At 37.8% G+C, this 21397-nt stretch overlaps 1 protein-coding gene across 2 annotated transcripts in view; it reads right to left on the bottom strand.

Moving 5' to 3' along the window:
• kif13bb (kinesin family member 13Bb) overlaps positions 1–21397 on the bottom strand; it is a 50343-nt gene that overhangs the window by 18989 nt on the left and 9957 nt on the right. The window contains exons 3-23 of one of the 2 annotated variants that reach the window (XM_079830914.1): positions 21277–21289; positions 21098–21158; positions 20532–20624; positions 19320–19500; positions 15746–15833; positions 15533–15667; positions 14499–14611; positions 13841–13952; positions 13279–13491; positions 13076–13186; positions 10471–10605; positions 10146–10276; positions 9677–9763; positions 9275–9459; positions 6857–7088; positions 6602–6764; positions 4376–4522; positions 3568–3717; positions 2603–2728; positions 2325–2492; positions 401–558 (exon numbers count right to left, since the gene is read on the bottom strand). In XM_079830914.1, coding sequence (XP_079687040.1) covers positions 401–558; positions 2325–2492; positions 2603–2728; positions 3568–3717; positions 4376–4522; positions 6602–6764; positions 6857–7088; positions 9275–9459; positions 9677–9763; positions 10146–10276; positions 10471–10605; positions 13076–13186; positions 13279–13491; positions 13841–13952; positions 14499–14611; positions 15533–15667; positions 15746–15833; positions 19320–19500; positions 20532–20624; positions 21098–21158; positions 21277–21289 — 2802 coding nt within the window. The remainder of the gene's footprint in view (positions 1–400; positions 559–2324; positions 2493–2602; positions 2729–3567; positions 3718–4375; positions 4523–6601; positions 6765–6856; positions 7089–9274; positions 9460–9676; positions 9764–10145; positions 10277–10470; positions 10606–13075; positions 13187–13278; positions 13492–13840; positions 13953–14498; positions 14612–15532; positions 15668–15745; positions 15834–19319; positions 19501–20531; positions 20625–21097; positions 21159–21276; positions 21290–21397) is intronic. The other variant, XM_079830915.1, reaches the window with a different exon arrangement.

The raw sequence follows: 21397 nt of genomic DNA, 5'->3' as shown, positions 1-21397 counted from the left end.
TTAAAATGTCAGTTGATGATGATCACATGACATGCAGGTAAACAAATATTATAGTAAAATATTAATAAAATACTTTTAGTAAGTTTTTTATTTTCATTGTTTTAAAATAAAGATTTTAAAATAATATTTTTTTTACAGTAATGTTGGTTCATAGTCGCATGACATGCAGGTAAACCAAGAACATATTTTATTTATATTTATTAATATATTACTAAAATATTTTAGTAAGTGCTTTACCTTGAGGTTATTATTTTTTTAATATTCTCCCATTTTTATGATGCTTTTCATCAACTCACAAACCCCAGTTTGGGAAACCCACGATCATCTGAACAATTCTGCCATCACAGAAATAATCTGTGTTACATATTGTGCTTCAGAAGTATTATAGAGGCTGCTGTACCTCTCTCTGAGAGAGCGAGTCTTCGCCTGAATCACTCCAAGGTCCCAGAGAGCCAGATTCCTGCGAGGGTTTGCCTGTTTGTGACCATAGACCTCAACAGCCACGGCTCCCTCCATCAGAAAGTCCAGGAAGTCTTCGCTTACGGCCACTTCCAGATTCTACAGATGAGGAAAGAGATGCATGATGACTAACACAGTTTGTACATAAAAGGGGAAAAAACAAGAGAGGAACAAGACAAGAGAGAGAGGACAACATGTTTTACTGTAATGTGATAGAGCTCTGCAGTGATGATGTATTTTTGTAAGTTTGCATCACCCTGCTGGATTTTTGCAGAAAATAAGCGAAGAAAGAGACACTGGTGTTGATCTATTTTGTGGAAAATGAGTATTGGAAGCTTTTCAGATATTTAAGTATCGACATGGGTGTTAATGTCAAGCCCTGGTTGTCAACCATATCCCATACTGTGTAGTTTTCCCACACTATTTAGATAGTCAGCTTGCTGACAATTCTGGCATTTTGGTCAAATACATGCTATTATCACTGTGTATAAAACATACAATATGCTTCAAATGGTTATTCATATTTGTAAATATGCTATATTTTAAATGGCAAGACAAGGCGATATAGCTGTTATACCAGAATACCAGTCACAGCAGAAAACTCGGAAACACTGAAGTTTCCCAGTAGTAAATATGACTTGAGAAGGCATTCATGTCCAATTTCCGACTGGGAAACTGGTATTTAACCCTCTGGTGCTCTTCGGTCATTTCTGACAGGAAAATGTTCTGTTTTGAAATGTTAAAAATCACAGCTTCATCAGAATGATATGAAACTTGGTGACTTTTCTTGCATTAGGTATGTAAACACACACAAAAAAATGGGGTCATGATTCGAGCATGCTAATTGGTCGTAAAAAAAAGTAGCGTTCATTGTCTTCGGTCATATATGACCGACCATAGGAAATGAATGGGAAATCGGCAAAAACACAAAAATTCACTGAATATTTGTGTGTACAATCTACAAATCGGCCACGATGCTGAAAAAAAGTACACAGCAGTAAAGGGGTGACACTCTAAAACATCAAGAGTGTGATATTGACACATCCACTCACACACACACGCACACTTATACACACACTTACACACACAACTATGAAAAACTGAACCTATGAACCACATTTGCTTCATCAGAATGATATGAAACTTGGTGACTTTTCTAGCATTAGGTATGTAAACACACAAAAGATTGAGGGCATGATTCGAGCATGCTAAGTGGTTGTAAAAAAGTACCCCCACTTGTGCTCTTCGGTCAAAAATGACACCATAGGAAATGAATGGGAAATCTGCAAAAACACAAATTCACAGAAAAAAAAAATTATCTAAAACTTTATAATAAATAGTCTTTGAGATTTTTTAAATATATATTCAAATCCATCAAAAAAAAAAATCATTAAATGTGTTCAAAACAGAACTAGGGAATTCTCAAGCCTCTCCATTGAGACCTCTAGTGATTACACCCATGGTTGCGTGATTTCTTAAATAACTCCAAAAGAGGGTGCACATCTGCCTTCAAAAAAAATTATTTTCTCTATTTTAACCTGAAATACTGCAATAATAAAAAAAAAAAAGTTGTATAATTTTCAATGGCAAAAATAGACCATAATTATTGCATAAATATTAAAAAATACCATAAAATCATCTCAAAATACAAAATTAAAAAGAAAAAATATTATTGAAGAAAAATAAATTGCATTGGTTTTACTGGGGTGGAGGAAGTGTAATTTTTAGGTGTCCGGTCACTTATGATCGGGAAGACAACCAATGCAACCCCTAAACGAAGAGCACCAGAGGGTTAAGATATTTCCGATTGCATATGAAGGCATCATTCCTGCATCACTTCATGAGACCAAAATGAGTGTTTTAACCTTGCAGCTGTCAAACAGCACCAGACTCTGCGGCTCTCTGCTGCTGGGAGCGGACAGGCCGACCTCCGGAGCGATAAACACGGGTTCCTGCTGCTCCCAGAAATGATACTGACAGAACACGAAGTTCGAGAGGTGCTGAGGTAGTCCTGTCGCCTTGAACACCCTGATCTGCAAACAGAAAACGTTCTACACTCAACTGCAGTTTAGACCTTCATTAGGGTTTGAATTCTATGCATACTGTTTGCATGTTTGACTGGAGCGTTCCTCTTCTAACTGACCATGCAGGTAAGTTTGCGTTCTTGCATCTCGGCGTCCGGACTGATCTCAGAGTCTCCGCCCCCCGTCTCACGCTCCTCCAGTCCTCCACTCAGACGCTCGACTTCTATGTGAAGACGACCCGACACCTAAAAACACACAAAACCAATGGTAATAAATCATATCCCCTTGCAGTTTGTCAAGACTGTGACGATGCATGAACTTAAGGCAAGACACACCGTGCAAACATTGTTTTTTCATGCACTGATCAATTTTAAGATTTTGGGTTATTTTGCTACCATTAGACTGGTGGAAAAAAGCCTTTGTTTATTTATTACATCTGTAGATTTCGATTATAACGCATATCTTTAAAAGGCAGTGAGTACGAGTCAGAAATCTCCTTCAGCAGCTTTACATACACCAAACTTTGCAGTTTTATTCCTGTTCCGGTTTGTTATATAGCATTTACATGACTTTATACATTTTATTCTTAAAAACATGGTGAATTGTTTTTTATTCTTTCTGGCTGTTGACAGTGTTTTCTGATTTATGAATTGATAAAAATAGATAATCAAAAAGTCCTCTCTGTGAAAACAAAATTAAACAAGAATTTTGAACCTGGCTTTATCCAAATGTTCAGATTTCTATCCTGGAAGTGCACATTTAATTAGTGCCTCATTTCCATATTTAAATAACATTTCAGAAAACTTATAATACATATAATATCTGCAATTCTTAATGTAATCAATCAGCTGGAGAAGAATGGGGATGTATTAGTTAAAGGGGACCTTTTACAAAGTCTTGATTTAGTTTTTAGGCTCTTCTAGAACAGGTTTTCATGCTTGAACTTTCCAAAAACATCATTTTTCACATATTTGATATTGTTGCAGCCCCTCTCTTCACAGTAATAGTGATGGGTCATTTTGAACGAATGTTTAGTATGACCCCTTTTCTAAACAAAATATCAACGAATGTGTTTTGCACATGCCTCCCCCTTCTGGTTGATGATGGGTACTGCGTACTGCAGCTTGGCGTCGTACAGCAGACAGGACAGGAAGATGTTGGCCACACCGATCAGACTGTGATTCTCCTGCTCGTCGAAGAACGGATCGGCACGCTTGAAGTAGGAACGCATGACCTGAGCACAGACAACATGGATGAGATGAACACGTGTTTTTTTTAATGGAGATTAATCCAAAACACATTCACCAAACAAGGATGAAAAATAATTTTAGTTATTTTAGCATTGTTACGAGTTAGAATGGGCAGTTGATTTTACTAATTTTACTTTTAGATTTTATAGCCTCATATTAATTGAGATTGATTGAGTGTAATTAAAAATACTAATGAAATATTTTAAAATATATTATTAATTATATGATAACGGTAATAATAAATAGACTATATTAATGTGAAAATAATATTTGTCTGAGTGATATTTAAAGAGCATGTGAACTAAAGATGATGCATGCCAATTTTCAAATTCATGGATTTGATGGTTAGTTTTTTCCCCCAGTTTTATCTGACCAAACTTGGTGTGCATCCTCAGAATGTCCTGTTGTCTATGCGTATCAAGTTTAGTATTGACATTGTGTTTAGGAGAATAAAGTAAAAATGTATATATATATATATTTGCAATGCTTTGACAAATTTTTTCAATAACTTTTTGTCTTGTCAATGATGCACACCAAGTTTTGCTATTTATATATCACTACAGTTAATGTTGTTACAATAAAAACTGTAAATTATGATAATGTGCAGTAGCTGGATTAAAGTTCTGATGTGATTTGACATACAGCATCGTCCTCATCATAGTTTTTCCACTCCTGGTAGAGCTCTCTCATGTCCACCAGCCGGTTCTCCATCTTCTCCATGGCCCAGATCTGCTTCCCTTTGCCCTTCCTCCTCACCTCCACCGCCGGCTCGCTTATAACAGTGTCCCGCTGCCGGAACGAGAACATCAATCTGTATTAAAGCAGCACTTTCACCCTAACCCAGAATTCAACACGCTCCTCTATTAGTATAATAGTAATGTAAATCCATATCATTCCCTGAACCACTTTCTACAGCTTTTCAGTGAATTTCCATGACTGTTCATGTTTATGAAGACTAAACTCAACAAGAACCATTCCTAGCTGATCAAATGTTTCAGCATTAAAAAATTAATTACAATTCTGACTTTATAACTCACAAAAAAAGTCAGAATTGTGATATAAAAGTCGCAATTACCTTTTTTATTTTTGATTCAGTGGCAGAAACAAGCTTCCATACAAACATGTCATAATTTCCTAAGAGTTGAGTGATTTATGAATGCTTTATGACTAAATCATAAAAAAAGAACCATTTCAATTGAGTGGTTCACTAATAATGACATCACTGAATCATTAATAGTTAAGCTAAAGAAAAATGTAACTGGATAAAGGCTTCAACAATCAATCCCATGCACACGCAGGGCCATATTATACAACCGCCGTAATGTGACGCCAGGCACGACGCAAGTGTGTTTTGCTAGTTTCTGCCCGACGCAGTGATCATTTTCACGTCGAGCGCCACGTTGTTTAAGTAGAAAAATGCACTCACGCCCATCTGTTCGCCCATGGGCTTCTGGTCTGAAAACCAGGTGTGTTCAGGCGCATTGTTGGTGTGTTGCTATTTTGAGGAGCTGAAAATGACTGCGCCATTGACCAACACAAACCTGCTCTAAAGTCAATAGTGCAGTATTTTTTTTTTTTATGTTCTCCATTTTGTTGCACCCCCTCGCATACGTTACGCTAGGGGTGTAACGGTACAGATTGCATCACGGTTTTAGGTTCACGGTTTCGGTACGGTTCAGTATTTGCTTTGTTCAGGGAAAAAAGTACTACTGTCAAATAAAAATAAAGAAAATAATACCAACAAATAATTGAAATACAAGCAGCAGCACAAATAAATACTATTGAGCAAAGATACCAATAAAATAAACTATGCTTTTCAGTTTTTTCAGGTACGTCTAACATTAGTTTTCAGGTACAGAAATTGATCAAATGTAAAATAACATTGCATATTTGAGTGTATAAATTAAAGATTAATCCTATTAAACTTACAAAAGCGATTCAATCAAGAGCAGTGAGTGATGTCCTTGTCTTTTGTAGTTTGACATTAAACAGACAGCAGTAAAGGCGACTGCCCCTTTAAGACCTAATGCTCGGATATGCGTCGTCTTTATCGACTGTATAAAGTTTACTTTAGGCATATACAGACTATGTCTGCTAGAATACTCATAAAGATGGACATGTTAACATACTTTTTGTGCGAGTTTGTCTGTTCAAGAGCAAGATTTGAAAGAGAACTCAATATCTGCGCGCTGTGAGATGTGTGCGCGCTTTCGGATAAGTGCACAGAGACACATTTTCTCATAGCGCGCGCAAATTCTCATTCGCGTCTTCTGGCACTACACCCGGGTGATGACGGCGAAAATGACTGGTCATATTCAAACATACGCCATTGAACTTTGCATTGAGCAAAGTTTACAATGAGAGAGTTATTTTAAAAAAATTATTTGAAGGACTTTTACACGGCACCCCTGCTCTCATCAGAGGGCACCCCGGTTGGGAAACACTGATCTAAAGGGTGTGTTAGTAATATGTGCCTTTAGGCGGGTGCACAACGTGCGTACACTGATTATTACACACACAGGGACGCACTGGAGCACACACACATTTTTAAATATAAAAATAAATGGATTCCTCTTGAGAAGCGTTCAGTCTTTCTGCTCGCAAATTCCGCCATGTAAATAGCGAATGGTGGAGATGCAACTGGCTTTTAAAGGGAATGGGAGATGAGACTCTGATTGGTTTATTGCATTTTACGCCCAAAACACACCCATGATTGTTTAAGAGACTAGGCACAACCCTTTTGGACCAAGCGCCTGGCGCGCAGACAGTTTTTACAGTTGTTAAACTAGCAAAAGTAGATTCGGACCATGAGCTTCAGACCATGTGCTCAGATCTTTAAAATAGGGCCCACAGAGTGTCTGTCCTGACCTTGCGGTTGGCGTTGAGGTTGGCAGCAGGAATCTGCAGTGTGACATTATATTCAGTCTTCTTGTTGAGCTCTTCAGAGATGAATGCAGCCTCCTGCACCAGCAGATTGGACTTCACGATCTGTTCACGGAGCTTACGCAGACTTCGGCTCATCAAAGCCTCCCTGAGACCACATGAAACATGGGATGCAGTGCACAAACACATAACAAATGCTGTCTGTGGTTTAGAATACAAGTCTTTGCCCGCGGCCCTCACCTCTCCTCGCTCCACTGGCGCAGTCGGTTCTGTGAGGAGGCCGAGCTCACGTCCAGATGCTCGCTGCTGTGGTGGTGCTGCGGATGAGAGCCTATCGTCTGCAGCTCTGACGACAGACGTTTGCGCAGCTGCTGCAGCTCCTGCTCGTACATCAGCCGCTGACGCTCCAGAGCCGAACGCTTCTCCTCCTCATGTCTGCGCTCCAGAGAATGAAGCACTGACTGCATCGGGTCTGAGAGACACAGAAAGAGACATTTCATATTAGGCCTGTTGATTTAACATGACAAACATGAGACAGGGAAACAACTCCATGCGTGATGGAGCCTATAGAATACAGTTAGAATGAACCTAAAATTCAAGATATGAGGGCAAATTTGTCTCATACTGATCTCATGATATAGTTAAACAATATTACACAAGTAACGAGAGCAATATCACACGAGTGCCGTTTTTGTCTCGAATGCATAAGGGCAAATGTGATATTGATATTATGCAACAGTTCAATAAATAAGTCAATATTATGCTATATTTTAGACACAATAGTCTTTGCACTCAATTTTGCCAATGGAAATATTACCTATAAAGCCAGAGCAGAACTGTTGTGCGTCTCTGAGCAACACACAGCAGTGTTTAATGTCTGAACGAATCCGCAATGAGCGAATCAATCGGGTGAACCAATGATTCAATGGTCCATTCATAAAGAGAGCCATTTACTTCATTCCTGAATGAATCAGCCGTTTGAATGAAACGAATGAATGAATAACTCAATGGGCCCCATTTTAACGATCTGAGCTCATGGTCTGAAGCGCACGGCGCAGGTGCTCTTAGGGTGTGTCTGAATCCACTTTTGCTAGTTTAACGATGGGAAAAATGGTCGGCGCACCAGGCGCATGGTGTGAAAGGGTTATGCCTATTATCTTATTGAATCATGGGTGTGTTTTGCCCATAATGTGTAATAAACCAATTAGAGTCTCATCTCCCATTCCCTTTAAAAGCCAGTTGCGAGCGGAAAGACTTAACACTTCTACAGAGAGGAATCCTTTTATTTTTCATATTTAAAAATGTGTGTGTAATAAGCACGTGTACACGTGCTGTGCACCCGCCTATAGGCACATATTACTAATGCCCCTTAAATAACACAAAAAATACTGCATATTGACTGAGTTTTTGTTGTTTTCGTTTTGCAGTCGTTTTCAGTTCCTCAAAATAACAACGCGCCAACAATGCTCCTGGATGCACCTGAACACAACTGCATTTTCTATTTAAACAATGTGGTGCTGGACATGAAAATGATAACTGTGTCGGGCTGAAACTAGCAAAAAGACACTTGTATTGCGCCGGGTGTATGATAGGGCCCCTTGACTTACTAATTTAGACATTTACCACACCTACTGGCAGTTTCAGTTTCTTATTTAGAGTATAATTTCATTCAAAAAAAAAAAAAAAAATTTATATTAATAAAAAACCCATTAAAGGTATAGTTCACCCAAAAGGTTTGTGTAATAAAATCTGTTGAATCAAAAAAAAAATTTTCTAAAACTAATTTTTTTTATCATTTTACACAATAATGACTAATTATATATATATATATATATATATATATATATATATATATATATATATATATATATATATATATATATATATATATATATATATATATATATATATATATATATATATATATATATATATATATATATATATATATATATATATATATATATATATATATATATATATATATATATATATATATATATATATATATATATATATATATATATATATATATATATATATATATATATATATATATTAGCTATTATTATTATTACTTATAATAACCATTGGAATAATTCTAACTAATTTATTAATACATGTAATTTTAATCATAATTTAAATATATTAAATATCATTATAATTTCTGTAAAATTTCATCTGAACATGAAATTGAGTGTTTGTTAAATCTGATAATAATCCTGAAATATTTGATTCACATTTAAAAATAGATGTTATGCTCTCGAAAACTTCTTTCTAGAATAATTGTACAATAATTGTACATGATTCCATCTGTCACCTTAAGACCAAACAAGTCTTTGGCATGGTAATGAAAAAAAAAAAAAAAAGTAAATTATAACATTTATGGAAGAATACTGGTAGAATGCTGCCATTACATTTAAATGTAGTACCATTACCATTAGTCACCATGAAATCAAAATGCACAATCCTCATTTTTTATTTATTTAGTTTATCTTTGCACATCTATTTTCGGCCAACTTATATTTCCTGACGACTTTAACTTGTGTCTCAAAGGGTTTTTTAATGGTTTGTAATAGTGATAGCAGCACAGAATCACCCTTTAGAACAGCTTATATTGATTGTAACAGTTTGTCTGTTAAGTCACTAGTCTCTCACCGTTGTTTCCCAGCGCTTTCATCATAACTTCAGTCTGTGCAGACTCAAAACTGAAGCTGGTGTCACCGGAGCCGTGACTGAGACGGTCAACATCCACATCTAGACACTCAGGGTGAAGACCAGCCTTCGTCATACCCCCTTCCTCATCCTCCACGCCAACACGGTACATGTTAGACACGCTGATCCTGAGAGACGCAAAGAGAAGACACACGGCAGTCAGGATGCACTTTTACACAGGTTTTGGGGAGGTCATTTGAGAAGAGGGCACATAAAATGCCGTCTTTGAGATTGTAATCAATTAAAGTTTTCATTATTACAACTGTATATAAAATATCGTCTGATCAGAAACACAATTAAACCCAGAACCCGCACTTGACCGGAGTGTAAATGTGTCTCACTGACCTGAAGAAGTGGTTGTTTCCCCAGAGGATTCGATCCCCATGATGCAGCGGGACAGGAGACGAGATGGCAGCTCCATTCACACACGTGCTGCACACAGTATCACATGTACACATATTCTTACTTGCATTCACTTGCTATAGAGCAGAGACAGACTGATAAACATGTATGAAAATATACATATATAGTCATTTTTATACAATTTTTATTTTACTACTAAATACAACAATTTTAACATTTAAATAATGAAATGTTGCTTTGCCAACCAGCTGAAATAGAATTTCAGTCAACATTTATTTTATTTAAAGTAATGAAAATGTTATTTTTATTTTTATTCATGGCTTTAGTTTAGTTCTGTTTGTAATTTTATACATCATTTATAATCTTAGAAAACACGCCGTTTTGCTCGTAATTCTCCACATGCCTAAACCCGTGTGTGTGTGTGTGTGTGTGTGTGTGTTTGAGTGATTACCGGGCGTTTCTCTTCGGGGTGAGAATGACTCCCGACTCCAGTTTGATGTCTATGACACAATGCTCCGGCTGAATCGCCAAACCACACAACTGAATGTCCTGAGAGTCCGCAGAACCCACACGAGTGTGTTCCTGTACACAGACACACACACAAAAACGGAAATACAACTCTTCAAACTTCACCAAAACATGATGCTTTCAATTAAAATCATTACAGCTGATAGTGAATCAACCATTTATACATACATATATTTTACATGCGTGAATTGTTATGAAATATTCAAGCTGTGAAGGTAACGCTAATTTTAATTAACTCGTGTCTGTACCTTTAAGTAATACACAAGCAGCTCGTTGAGGGCGGGGTCTGCGTTCAGGTTGACCAGGAAGCATTTATCATCAGTGACTCGGATCCCAGACGACTGCAGAGAAATTCCCAAACTTTCCAACTGCTTCTGTCGCTCCTAAAGAACCAAAAATATTCACTTCAGAGGACAGAAGCCATTGTGAATGTGTTTTGCTGACTGTCCTGAGGGGTTTTATCAGAGTGAACTAGATCTTATAAATACAGTAAGCAGAGCCTTGGATAAAGCTAGCTCTATATCGCAAATCACATCGTTTACATCAACGATACATATCGCCACATTTTTATATCTCGATATATATACGATGCATCAAATACCCATTTTCAATAGCTATGTTTCCATCAAATAATTTGTATGTGCATTTTGGGATATTGCATATAAAAAGTATTTAAAAAAATGCTGGATAGAAACGCCAAAATGCGCATAAATTCTAAAAATGTGCATTGAAAAAATGTATGCGCTTAATTGAGTCGGATGCACTTTTATCTGATAAGAAAACATGCACATAAAACTATGATGGAAACACATTTACCAAATAAGCGACTTTAACGCGCCTGCAGAGCATTCCGGGAAGGCGGCGCTGCATTTGAACAAATGCCGCGCGTCAAAAAAGCTGACCGAAGCTCAACTTTATGCAAATGAATCCGTTGAACGCGACGCGACTATCCAATAGAAGTAGAGCACATGGAGACGGAGGGAAGACTCTCGCGGGTCCTTTGTTTTTCATTCCCCACTGGCTCAAATGCACGCCCATAGCGGTAAACTTGAGGAATGCCCATCAACATACACATGCGTCACAACACCACGCTTCCGTTGTGCCGCAAAAGTGGATCTGTATCATCAGGGTGCTTTCACACTAGCACTTTTGGTGCGCACCTGGGTAAGATTGACATCAAAGTTCGGTTCATTTGAATGATGTCCGCTTAAGGGTGCTTTCACATCTCTAGTTCGGTTCACTTGGTCCGAACCAAAGGAAAACAATTATACATTGTAGCATTTTTCAGCTTTTTTGGTTCCTTTTCACACAACACTGATTGCTTTGGTCCGAACCAGTTGAAAATGCAAAATGCAGTCACATGACAACATCCACATCACTCATTGGCCATGGTGTATTTCCTAAACTGCTGGTTTTGTCCCTCGCCATAATCTATAACATTGTTTGTATACACCACAATATGCAAACAATACATTTCTATAATGAAGCATGGCTGCGGCTTGAAAACAACGTTCTAATGCACTGCTAACAGCGAGCGCGCATCGCTCGTCACTTCAAGCTGTTCTTGTGAGTTTTCGAAAGTTGGGACCTAATATGCTCATCAGACCAAATTTCTATGAGGCTCCGCACATCCTCACTAGTCCAAGTTCTCCCACGAGCTGCCATGCTAAAGTGCAAACTGTCAACAAACACTTCCTCATCACATAATGCACAGCGCAGCCGACTATGGCAGCTGGTTTAGTCAAAAAATTATCTGTACTTTTTGCAGTTGGTTGGTCTGTTCGAGGTCGGATCTCGTTCTAACCACAAACAAACCGCTCCAGAATTCGTTTGAAAGCGCACTGAGACCACCTCTTCAAGGAAGTCTCAGTACGCTTGTTCGGTCGGTTTTTGGTGCACATCAGAGTGTGATTGCTGCTTTCACACCTGACCAAACGAACCGCACCAAAGGGGAAAACCAACTCTAGTACGATTCAACCAAACTAAATGAGGCAGGTGTGAAAGCACCCTAAAAAGGGTGGTCTGAGGTTCGGTTCATGTGAACTCCGGTACGGTTCGCTGCTGATGTGAACGCAATCGTATTAAAAATCACAGAAGTGAGCCGCTATTACTGACGTATGATTTGATTTAAAAAAATGTGTGCTTGTTTCACTGATTTCCCTGGCGAGCGTGACTGATGTACTGCAAGCAGAGAGCTGTAGATCTCATTTCTGCTTGTCTTCAGCGTTCTTTAGAGCATTTGCAGTACATTCACGGCAGATAGACGCAAGTGCCATTACATACAGAAGCTTTGGTAACAAAAACAAAAATATAAAAGTGAGGTGAGCAATGCTATGAATTTTGCCGCCTTCACGCTTGCTGTCGATACTAAGCAACCAGGTAAACAGCTGCTGCTTTGATGACGCAAACGCACCCCGGTTCGGACCCAAATAATATAATATGAACATAGTCCAGCGGGGGGCGGAGATGGTAGGAGCAATCGAACCCTGGTTCGGTCCAGGCAATCGAACCAAGTGTGAAAGCACCCTTACACATCCGTCTACAAAACCAAGGTAACTTTACTGTGTTTCGTCTGTGCACTCTGAGACGCAAGTAATTTAATATATACGAAATGATTATATACAGTGGCTTCTCCTACTGCATCAACTTCCATTTTTCTTAGTGATATTTAGCGCCAGTTTATCAGAAAATGACAATTTTGTTCTCTTCGGCTCACTGGATGGAAACGGTGCTTTATTCGCAAATGTTTTATGTGATATTCCAATTTTGCACACAAGTTAAATTCCCAACTTTGGATGGAAACCTAGTTAATGTGATCTCAGACGCACATACAGCAGCTTGTGTGTTTAATACCTGTGCGATATCCTCCGTCTTCCGGAGTTTCTCCTCCCAGCTCACCATCATCTCCTGGATCAGCTTCTCCGACTCTTCTAGTCTCTCCTTGAGCTCAGGAGCTTTCATTGACTTTACACACACAGAAAAACACACTGTTGAACGTGCCAGAGGTCAATGTTCATCTTGTATACACAGCAGACGGGTGTTATAGTGTGCAGTACCTCAGCCTCGGTCAGCTGACTGCGGAGTTTCTCCACCTCTTCTCTCAGCTCTCTGATGATTCTGGCGTTCGGATCTTCGTTAACCACAGCGTGATTAACGATGCTTTTGGCCCGGTCGGCGTACCGTAGCGTGGACAGAGTCTCGTCGTAGTTGTCGGCGGCTGGACTAATCGTGGCAACCATAGCTGTACGACTGTTGCCGCCTAAACTGTCCTGACATGCAAAAAAAGGAAATTACATCAGAGAGGTGTGATAAAACCAAGACAAAGCAATGGCATCTTTTCCATAACAACAACTCAAATAGCGGTGTTGTTTTTTTTGTTGTACTTTTTGGATCTTGACAGCCAATATGAACATTGTATTTTAAAAGAGCTGCATGACTAAGCGTCTCCTTTTGTGTTTCACAGAAAAAAATAACAGCATACAGAAACTGAATGACATGATGAGTGTAATAAAATGATGACAATCTTCATTTTGGGCCAAACTAACCCTTAGAAGACTAATAATTAGCTTTTTTATTTTTAATAAAAGGTGTGTAGAGTTAAATAACGCTTATCGTCACCTTCAGTAGCCATGTGAGCACCGAGTCTCTGTAAGGAACAAATTTACTCTTGTTTTTTCCTGCGCCCTGCTCCGCCAACGCCGAAATCACCAGTCCGAGAGTTGTGAGAGACCTGAACACACACATTAAATCACAAGAATACACTTGAATATGTGTAAATGATGATGTGTTTGTTTGAAACCTGAAAATATGAAGGTATAAAAATAAATACATTTTAAAATAAATAATTAAATAAATATATGCTTGCTTTACATATTATTTACTCAATTCACACAGAAAAAACACTATTTAACACAGTATGTAACATTGTCACATTGTCAGTGTCTAAATGGACAAATGATTTATTTAGGAACAGCAAAAGTCCCCAACATGATATAAAACAAACGTGTGTGTGTGTGTGGATTCCTACACTATTGGGACAACATGTGGCCACAAAGATGACAATATCTGAAATCCTTGACCTTGTAGGGAAATTTTTGGGTCTCAGCTTGTAAATCATACAGAATGATTTTTTTTTGAAAATGTAAAAATGCAGAGTTTTCTGTGATGGGTAGGTTTAGGGTTAGGGGATAGACTATAGTTTGTACAGTATAAAAACCATTATGTCTACGGAAAGTCCCCATAAAACATGAAACCACAACGTGTGTGAGAGTTTGACCTGTTAATGTTGCTGCCTTCTTTGAGTCTTTCTCCTCCAGCTCCGGTTTTATCTGCTCTTTCACTGCCGGCCAGATCCACCAGACTGAGTTTACTCACCTTCTCTCCACTCGTCTGAAAGAAACATTCACATCTATGACAATAATACAGCCAGTAGATCTGCCTTTTCTGTTAAGTCAACAGGAACATATTGTGAAGAGTTCCAAATGAAATGACTATTAAAAATACAATAAGAGCAGTTACATGCATTAAGACAATAAACAGGGTTGATTTCATGCTGACTTTAAAGCAGTGTTGTTTTAGTATCTCTTTTAGATACCATTATAGTTAGTTTATTCATATTTTGAATCAGTTTTTATTATATTTTAATACAATTGATTTATTTTGATTAACTAAATGTTTTAGTAATTGTATTGTGTTTTTGTTATTTTTACCCCTATGTCCACATATTTTGTATTAATTTTTATTACAGTTATAGTTTTTTAGTACATCAAGTTAAACTAAATGAAAGGAGAAATTGTCCTTTGGCTGAAATAAAATAAGCTCATTTCAGTTACATTTATTTTCTTTCAAGTAACAAAAGTTTTTTTTAATGTTTTTATTTAACGATAATAACCCTGCTTTAAAGCTACAGTGTGTGAATTCTGCTAGTTAAACCGAACTGAATTGTAAAAATAAATAGATTTTTATGAAATTGTGAGTGATGCAAACATTTCTTTAGAAAATATAAATATCTATTTGCTCAATTTCATTTAGTGCCCATAGTGGTGCTAAAATTACACACTTCCCCTTTCATTAAAAGGTTTAAAAAGATAAAAATAAAAAATTCATGGTTATTATTGTAAAAGTTCAATAAACAGATTAAAAAAAAAAAACGAGTTTAAAGGTGCAGTGAGCGATTTCTGAGAAGCACTGTTGATATTTGACATCCACCCAAACACACACGCCTCAACTATGTTGTGATCCGCTCTCAACAGTGTTTCTCAGAAATCTCTTACTGCACCTGTAATTCGATGACAGAGATCTGTGTCTTACCCCCGTCTTCAGGTCTCTGAGCGTGTGCGTTAGAATGACGTTGAAGACGGCGTGTGACCGACTGCTCTCCTCGTTCATGTTTGTGGCCGCCACAGTGCGGGATTTATTCCCCTCCGACATCAGAGACTCGATGTCCTGAAAAACAAAAGAAGGATATTCACCAACGTACTGCTTTAGCACTGAGATGGAAATTCACAAAGGTGTTGGAAGAACCTTGTAATTGGCCACAGCGAGACGGGACAGACCGTCTACATACGGACCCAACACGTTATGCTCCCGGACCCTCAACGCTTGCCGGCTCCTGAGAGAAACATCACAGCAATTTTTCATAAGAGCCAACAATATTTGCAGTACACAATGCAAAATTTATTCTGAGCATATTAACAATTGGCTGCCCATGTAGAAGAAAGGTGAGAAAAAATAAATGTAAAAAAATTTATAAAAAAAAAAAAAAAAAATCGGTGCTACCTAACGAACACAGATGAAAATGGCTTTTGTCTTCCCTTTTGCCAAATAGGTAGGAAAACTTCAACACCCATAATGCACTGAGAACGTTGCTGTCCAAGACCACAGCCAGTCTGCTCCTATTGGATAATCAAATCTTCCTTGACTCTTGACCTGAGTTTTACTTGAGTAGGAAAAAACTCTTAGCAAACTTTTAGTCATAATGGTGTCGATTTGTATGGGTTAAATTTGACCAGGTTTTTCAGTATGGCGGGCAACAGTGCAGGCTAGGGCACCATGGGCAGGAGTATGACTTCACTGCCGAGCCACAACAGAGCTGTGCAATAACGAGTGATTATTTCAGTGATTGCTGGAACGCAAGGGGAGCCAGCGAATAGCAGGACTTGACACTGGAGGCACATGTGAAATGACTGTGGTATTGTGGCGTCTTACAATTAAAGAGTCCAGGGGCCTCATTTATCAACGGTGTGTACGCACAGATATGTGCGTAAGAACAGTTTTACGCAAAGCATGGGATTTACCAACTTGTACTTATACGTAGAAATGTGTGTACATTTAAGCAGACATCTGAGCATGCTTACGCAGATAATCTAGTGGTAGAATAGCGATACTACACATAAAAAAGCATTTAAGAGTGTCACAGTATGCATTTAGCAATCTACATATGTCCTGTATTTTCTTTTATTATGAAACACTAAATGTATATATATATTTTGTAATTGTAAACACGATGCGTAATTGGTATCAAACCCTATAAAAGACAGTTGTGACAAATGTTGTATGCAATTATTTCCTTGGACCCAACCTACATCCCGTTCCCTTACCGAAATCCTCAACAAGCCGAAATAAAATGGGGCTTTCAAGCTATCTATCGCCAGATTCCCAAACATTATTGGAGCCATACACTGCACCCACATCGCCAGAAAAGCACCCTCAACCAACAAATTGAATGATGTAAATAGAAAATCGTTTCATTCTGTTAATGTGCAAATCATTTGTGATGCAAATTTGTCGTTGTTAAACGTTGTTGCGTGACTCATTCTGTGTTTGTGAAGTTCCTCTTCTTTGCCAATTGTGGTGAGGAAAAAAACACAATCACATGATTTTTGAAGGGATGTGTTGTTGTCACCACATATGGTTCTTTGGAGGCGTTTCCGAATCCGAATGCTAATGACTGTGAACGTGAACGAGCATGGTACTCACGCACATGGGGGATTTATCAACAATGATTGCTTACTCATGTGCATAAGAACTGTGTACGCACATTTGATAAATACGGAATTTCTTGTACATAGGCACATTCTAAATTTCATTCGTAGGACAAAATATAGAACCTTTTCTACGCACTGTTGATAAATGAGGACCCAGGTCTCATGGCGCAGTTGCATGAAACCTCTTAAGTGGTTGTATCCCTAAGCAGGAAAAATCCCTGAGGCAAGGGATTTCTTTAAAGGGATAGTTCACCCAAAAATGAAAATTAGCCCATAATTTACTCACCCCCAACTTATCCTAGGTGTATATGACATTCTTCTTTCAGACAAATAAAATCAGTTATATTACAAAAGTCCAGGCTAATCCAACCATTAGAATTTGATTCATAGTTGCTCTGTTTTTGACGTCCATAAAAAGTGCATCTGCCCATCAAATAACTGCTCCACGCGGCTCTGGGGTGTCAATAAAGGCCTTCTGAAGTGAATCGACATGTTTGTGTAAGAAAAATATGAATATTTAAAACTTTATCAAGTAAACTTTCGACCGACTGTCTTCTGTGGAAAAGAGTTGAATGTTGAAAGTGAAACTCAAGATGTGTACGTGACGTCATGACGAGCCGACCTTGTCGCATTAGTCTTTCAATCAGCAGGGGATTTTCCACAATTTTTCCATTAATTGAACAGGGAAGGCGGTCCCCCGTAAGTTTTAAATATGGATATTTTTCTTACACAAACGTGTCGATTCACTTCAGAAGGCCTTTATTAACACCCCAGAGCCGTGTGGAGCAGTTATTTGATGTGCAGATGCACTTTTTATGGACTTCAAAAACAGAGCAACTGAATCCAATTCTAATGCTTGGATTAGCCTGGACTTTTGTAATATAACTCAGATTGTATTCGTCTGAAAGAAGAATGTCATATACACCTTGGATGACTTGAGGGTGAGTAAATTATGGGCTAATTTTCTTTTTCGGGTGAACCATCCCTTTAAGAGTGTTGCAACAAACGTCTTAACCGCCACCCTTTCCTAAGTGTTTATACTAAGCTTTTCGCGATAGTTCCTGGCAAAACACGCCAATGGAGAAGCGGTTGCTAGTTACGAAATCTCAAGCAATAAACAGAACATGATGGACCACTGACTTTTAAACAAGTTTGACATTTACTAAACTATACAGCTGTACTACAATATTTGAGTTATGGAGAATATTAAAGGCGGTCTGACGGACGACACAGAGCGTCCTCGAGCACATTGTTTTTTATGAGTCCAGCTACGACCCCTGACCGGAGGATGTTCAAAATCCTGCCGCGCCACTCGCATCGTTTTCCATTAAATGACATTATGCATGTCCAACTCGTTGTTATTGTATTGTACTCTCACGCATCAATGCCACTTTGTTCACAAAAGTGAAGATTATTCACTGAATGAATGACGCGTTCAGTGTCCTAGACGCAACGTGTGCTAACCGGCTTTACAGTAAAGGAAACAAAAAAAAATCTAAAACAAACCAAGGACAAACAGCATTTTTTTTTAAAGACAGGGGAAAAACACCCAAGCCTGCAACTATAATCAGTCACTCTTGCACACAAGATGAAAGCCTGCCATGAAATAATTCATTCAAGTGCACAGTGGAAGCAATGAAAAAAAATATGAACATTTTGGTGTTGAATGTTTATTTAATCGATATACACTGTGTCACGTCATTCTTTCAACAGGCTTATTTTAATTGATTGGTAAAAATGCACATTCTTTCTCAATTAACATGAAATCACCCATCGCATTTGAGTTCAGAAGATGGCTTAAGGGATCTAAATAGTTTGAGACAAACTTTGAAGTTGGCTTGAGAAAGCTCGAAAAGTACTCGGAGTGGTACCTTAGCAACTGCATAGTAACATCCTAGTTACTACCGGTATGCAATTGCTAAGGTACTCAGGGTGGTTGCTAGGTTGTTGCTATGTGGTTGCTAGGATACTCTGAGTGATTGCTAAGGTGTTGCTATGCGGCTGCTAAGGTACTCTGGGTGGTTGCAGCACGCACAACACAAAGTGGGTTGAAAATCGGCGAAGTTGCAGTTTGATTGGAAAATGATGTGCATGTAGTTGTTCATCCTCACCCTTTGGGATCAAGAAGGTCTCGGACCTTCTCGTTGTAGATCTCCATGTATGAGACCTCCACGGTGAAGCTCTCGCCCTCCCTCTGCTCCTGTATGGTGCGCTCAAACAGTGAACTGCACAGACGCGGGGTCAGACCCGGCTGCTCAGACGTTCCCATCATCGTGTACGACTTTCCTGAGCCTGCAGCCAATCAAGACAAAGAGGGAAGAGCGTGAACCAATCAGAGATCAGGTTTTTGTCTAACCCTATAACGCAAACTGTATCACATTTTATACGCAAATTTCTAAGGCCTCTGATCAACATGATCAAAACTTTGCTGACAAACTTGTACAATTTACAACATGTTATCTGTCATACTTTATCAAGTGCAAAGCCTTTTAGTACATTTGTAAAAATGTCCCCCTTCATGTCATGGTTCACGTGTCTTTGTTGTAAGAATCACTTTTATATTGTTAGTAATATTTCAAGATGAACACTTACTGGACTGAAGCAACTAACAATTTTTCATTCATGTTAAAATGTATCAATTATAATCCATAAGGCTTTTGAGGAAGGTTTATTTGTTCATCTCCCAAACATCATCATTGCATTGCATTATAGGTTTTAAAACTATGGAGCTTTGGTCATAAAACTAAGCATTTCAATATCATCTTGCTAAGACATAGTTTTGGGATTATATATAATATATATATATATATATATATATATATATATATATATATATATATATATATATATATATATATATATATATATATATATATATATATATATATATATATATATATATATATATATATATATATATATATATATATATATATATGAATGTATCAAATATGACTTACAACATAAAACATACATGCAATTTCTTTTAAAAAATTTAGTCTAAAAGTACAATAAATTGTTTCATTAAAAGACTATAATTTTATATGACAGGCTTTACTGGGGTAATTTTGTTTTATTGTTTTGTTTGATGCACAGGCCTGCTTAAACCTTTCATGCAGACTGAAAATACTTTTTGCATAGATAGCTTTCCTAATGCTGCCTTCACGTGCTATCGGAAATTTGATGATTCCGACTTCTGAAGTCGTGATTACGAGCGCATTGCATTCAAGTTTCAAAATGTGAGGGCGTTCATGTGCAATGTTTACCTAGGAAACTCGTCTTTACGATAATTCCGAGAGCACGTGAAGGCAGCATAACTGTACCTGTTTGCCCATATGCAAATATACAGGCGTTGTATCCTAGAAAAGCGCTGTCCAGAAGACTCTCTCCAAGACACTGAAACACCACATCCTGACCTACAGAAAAGACAAAATACTAATATGCAAATGAGGGAAATAAAGTGTTATGCATCACTAAATCAATTGAAAATACTAGAGAAACCTTCCATAGAAGTTTATCAAATGCCTTCAAGTTTATTACCGCCTTAACTTCCATTGAAAGTGTTTTTCTGTAACTGCGATTTTAGTTGTTTCTTATTAACTGAAAAATTAGTTACTATTTTCTATGGTAATTAGCATAAAAGCAGCAACTGCTTATAGTGCTTAACTTGTCTTGAACCCTGAACACATTTTTTAGAGCTGATAAACCGCAGATTTGATAAAGAAGTTATACAGGTTTGTCTTTTCTTCAGAAAAGTTCACAAGGAAACACATGCAGGTCATCATAAATGATGCCTGATGACTCATATCACTGCAGTATAAACAGATTAAAGACTTTCCATAATGGGATAGTCATCATAGTGAAATTAATTATTTAAATGTCAACAGACCTGCAAACTTGGCCGCTTCAGCCTCATCCATAGACCAGAAGCAATAATCATATGCGAAAACCTGCAACGAGACATTGCAAATGTCTCACAATCTTGAAACGAGCCGTCTAAATATTCAACACGAGTAACACTTTTCTGTCATGATAAAATGACCTAATGCAAGCAAAAACATGACTCACCTTTGGTTTGCTCCTGTATTCACAAAAAGACAGAAGGAAAACAAACAAAACAAAACATTAATATTAGATATGCACACACTCATCCAACACACAGAAAATACAAATAAAGAATCGATGAGGT

The sequence above is a fragment of the Gobio gobio genome (assembly GCF_949357685.1).
Source record: "Gobio gobio genome assembly, chromosome: 12".
Classification (NCBI taxonomy): Eukaryota; Metazoa; Chordata; class Actinopteri; order Cypriniformes; family Gobionidae; genus Gobio; species Gobio gobio.
Note: the sequence above shows the minus strand (reverse complement) of the source record. Positions and strands in the feature narration are given on the sequence as shown.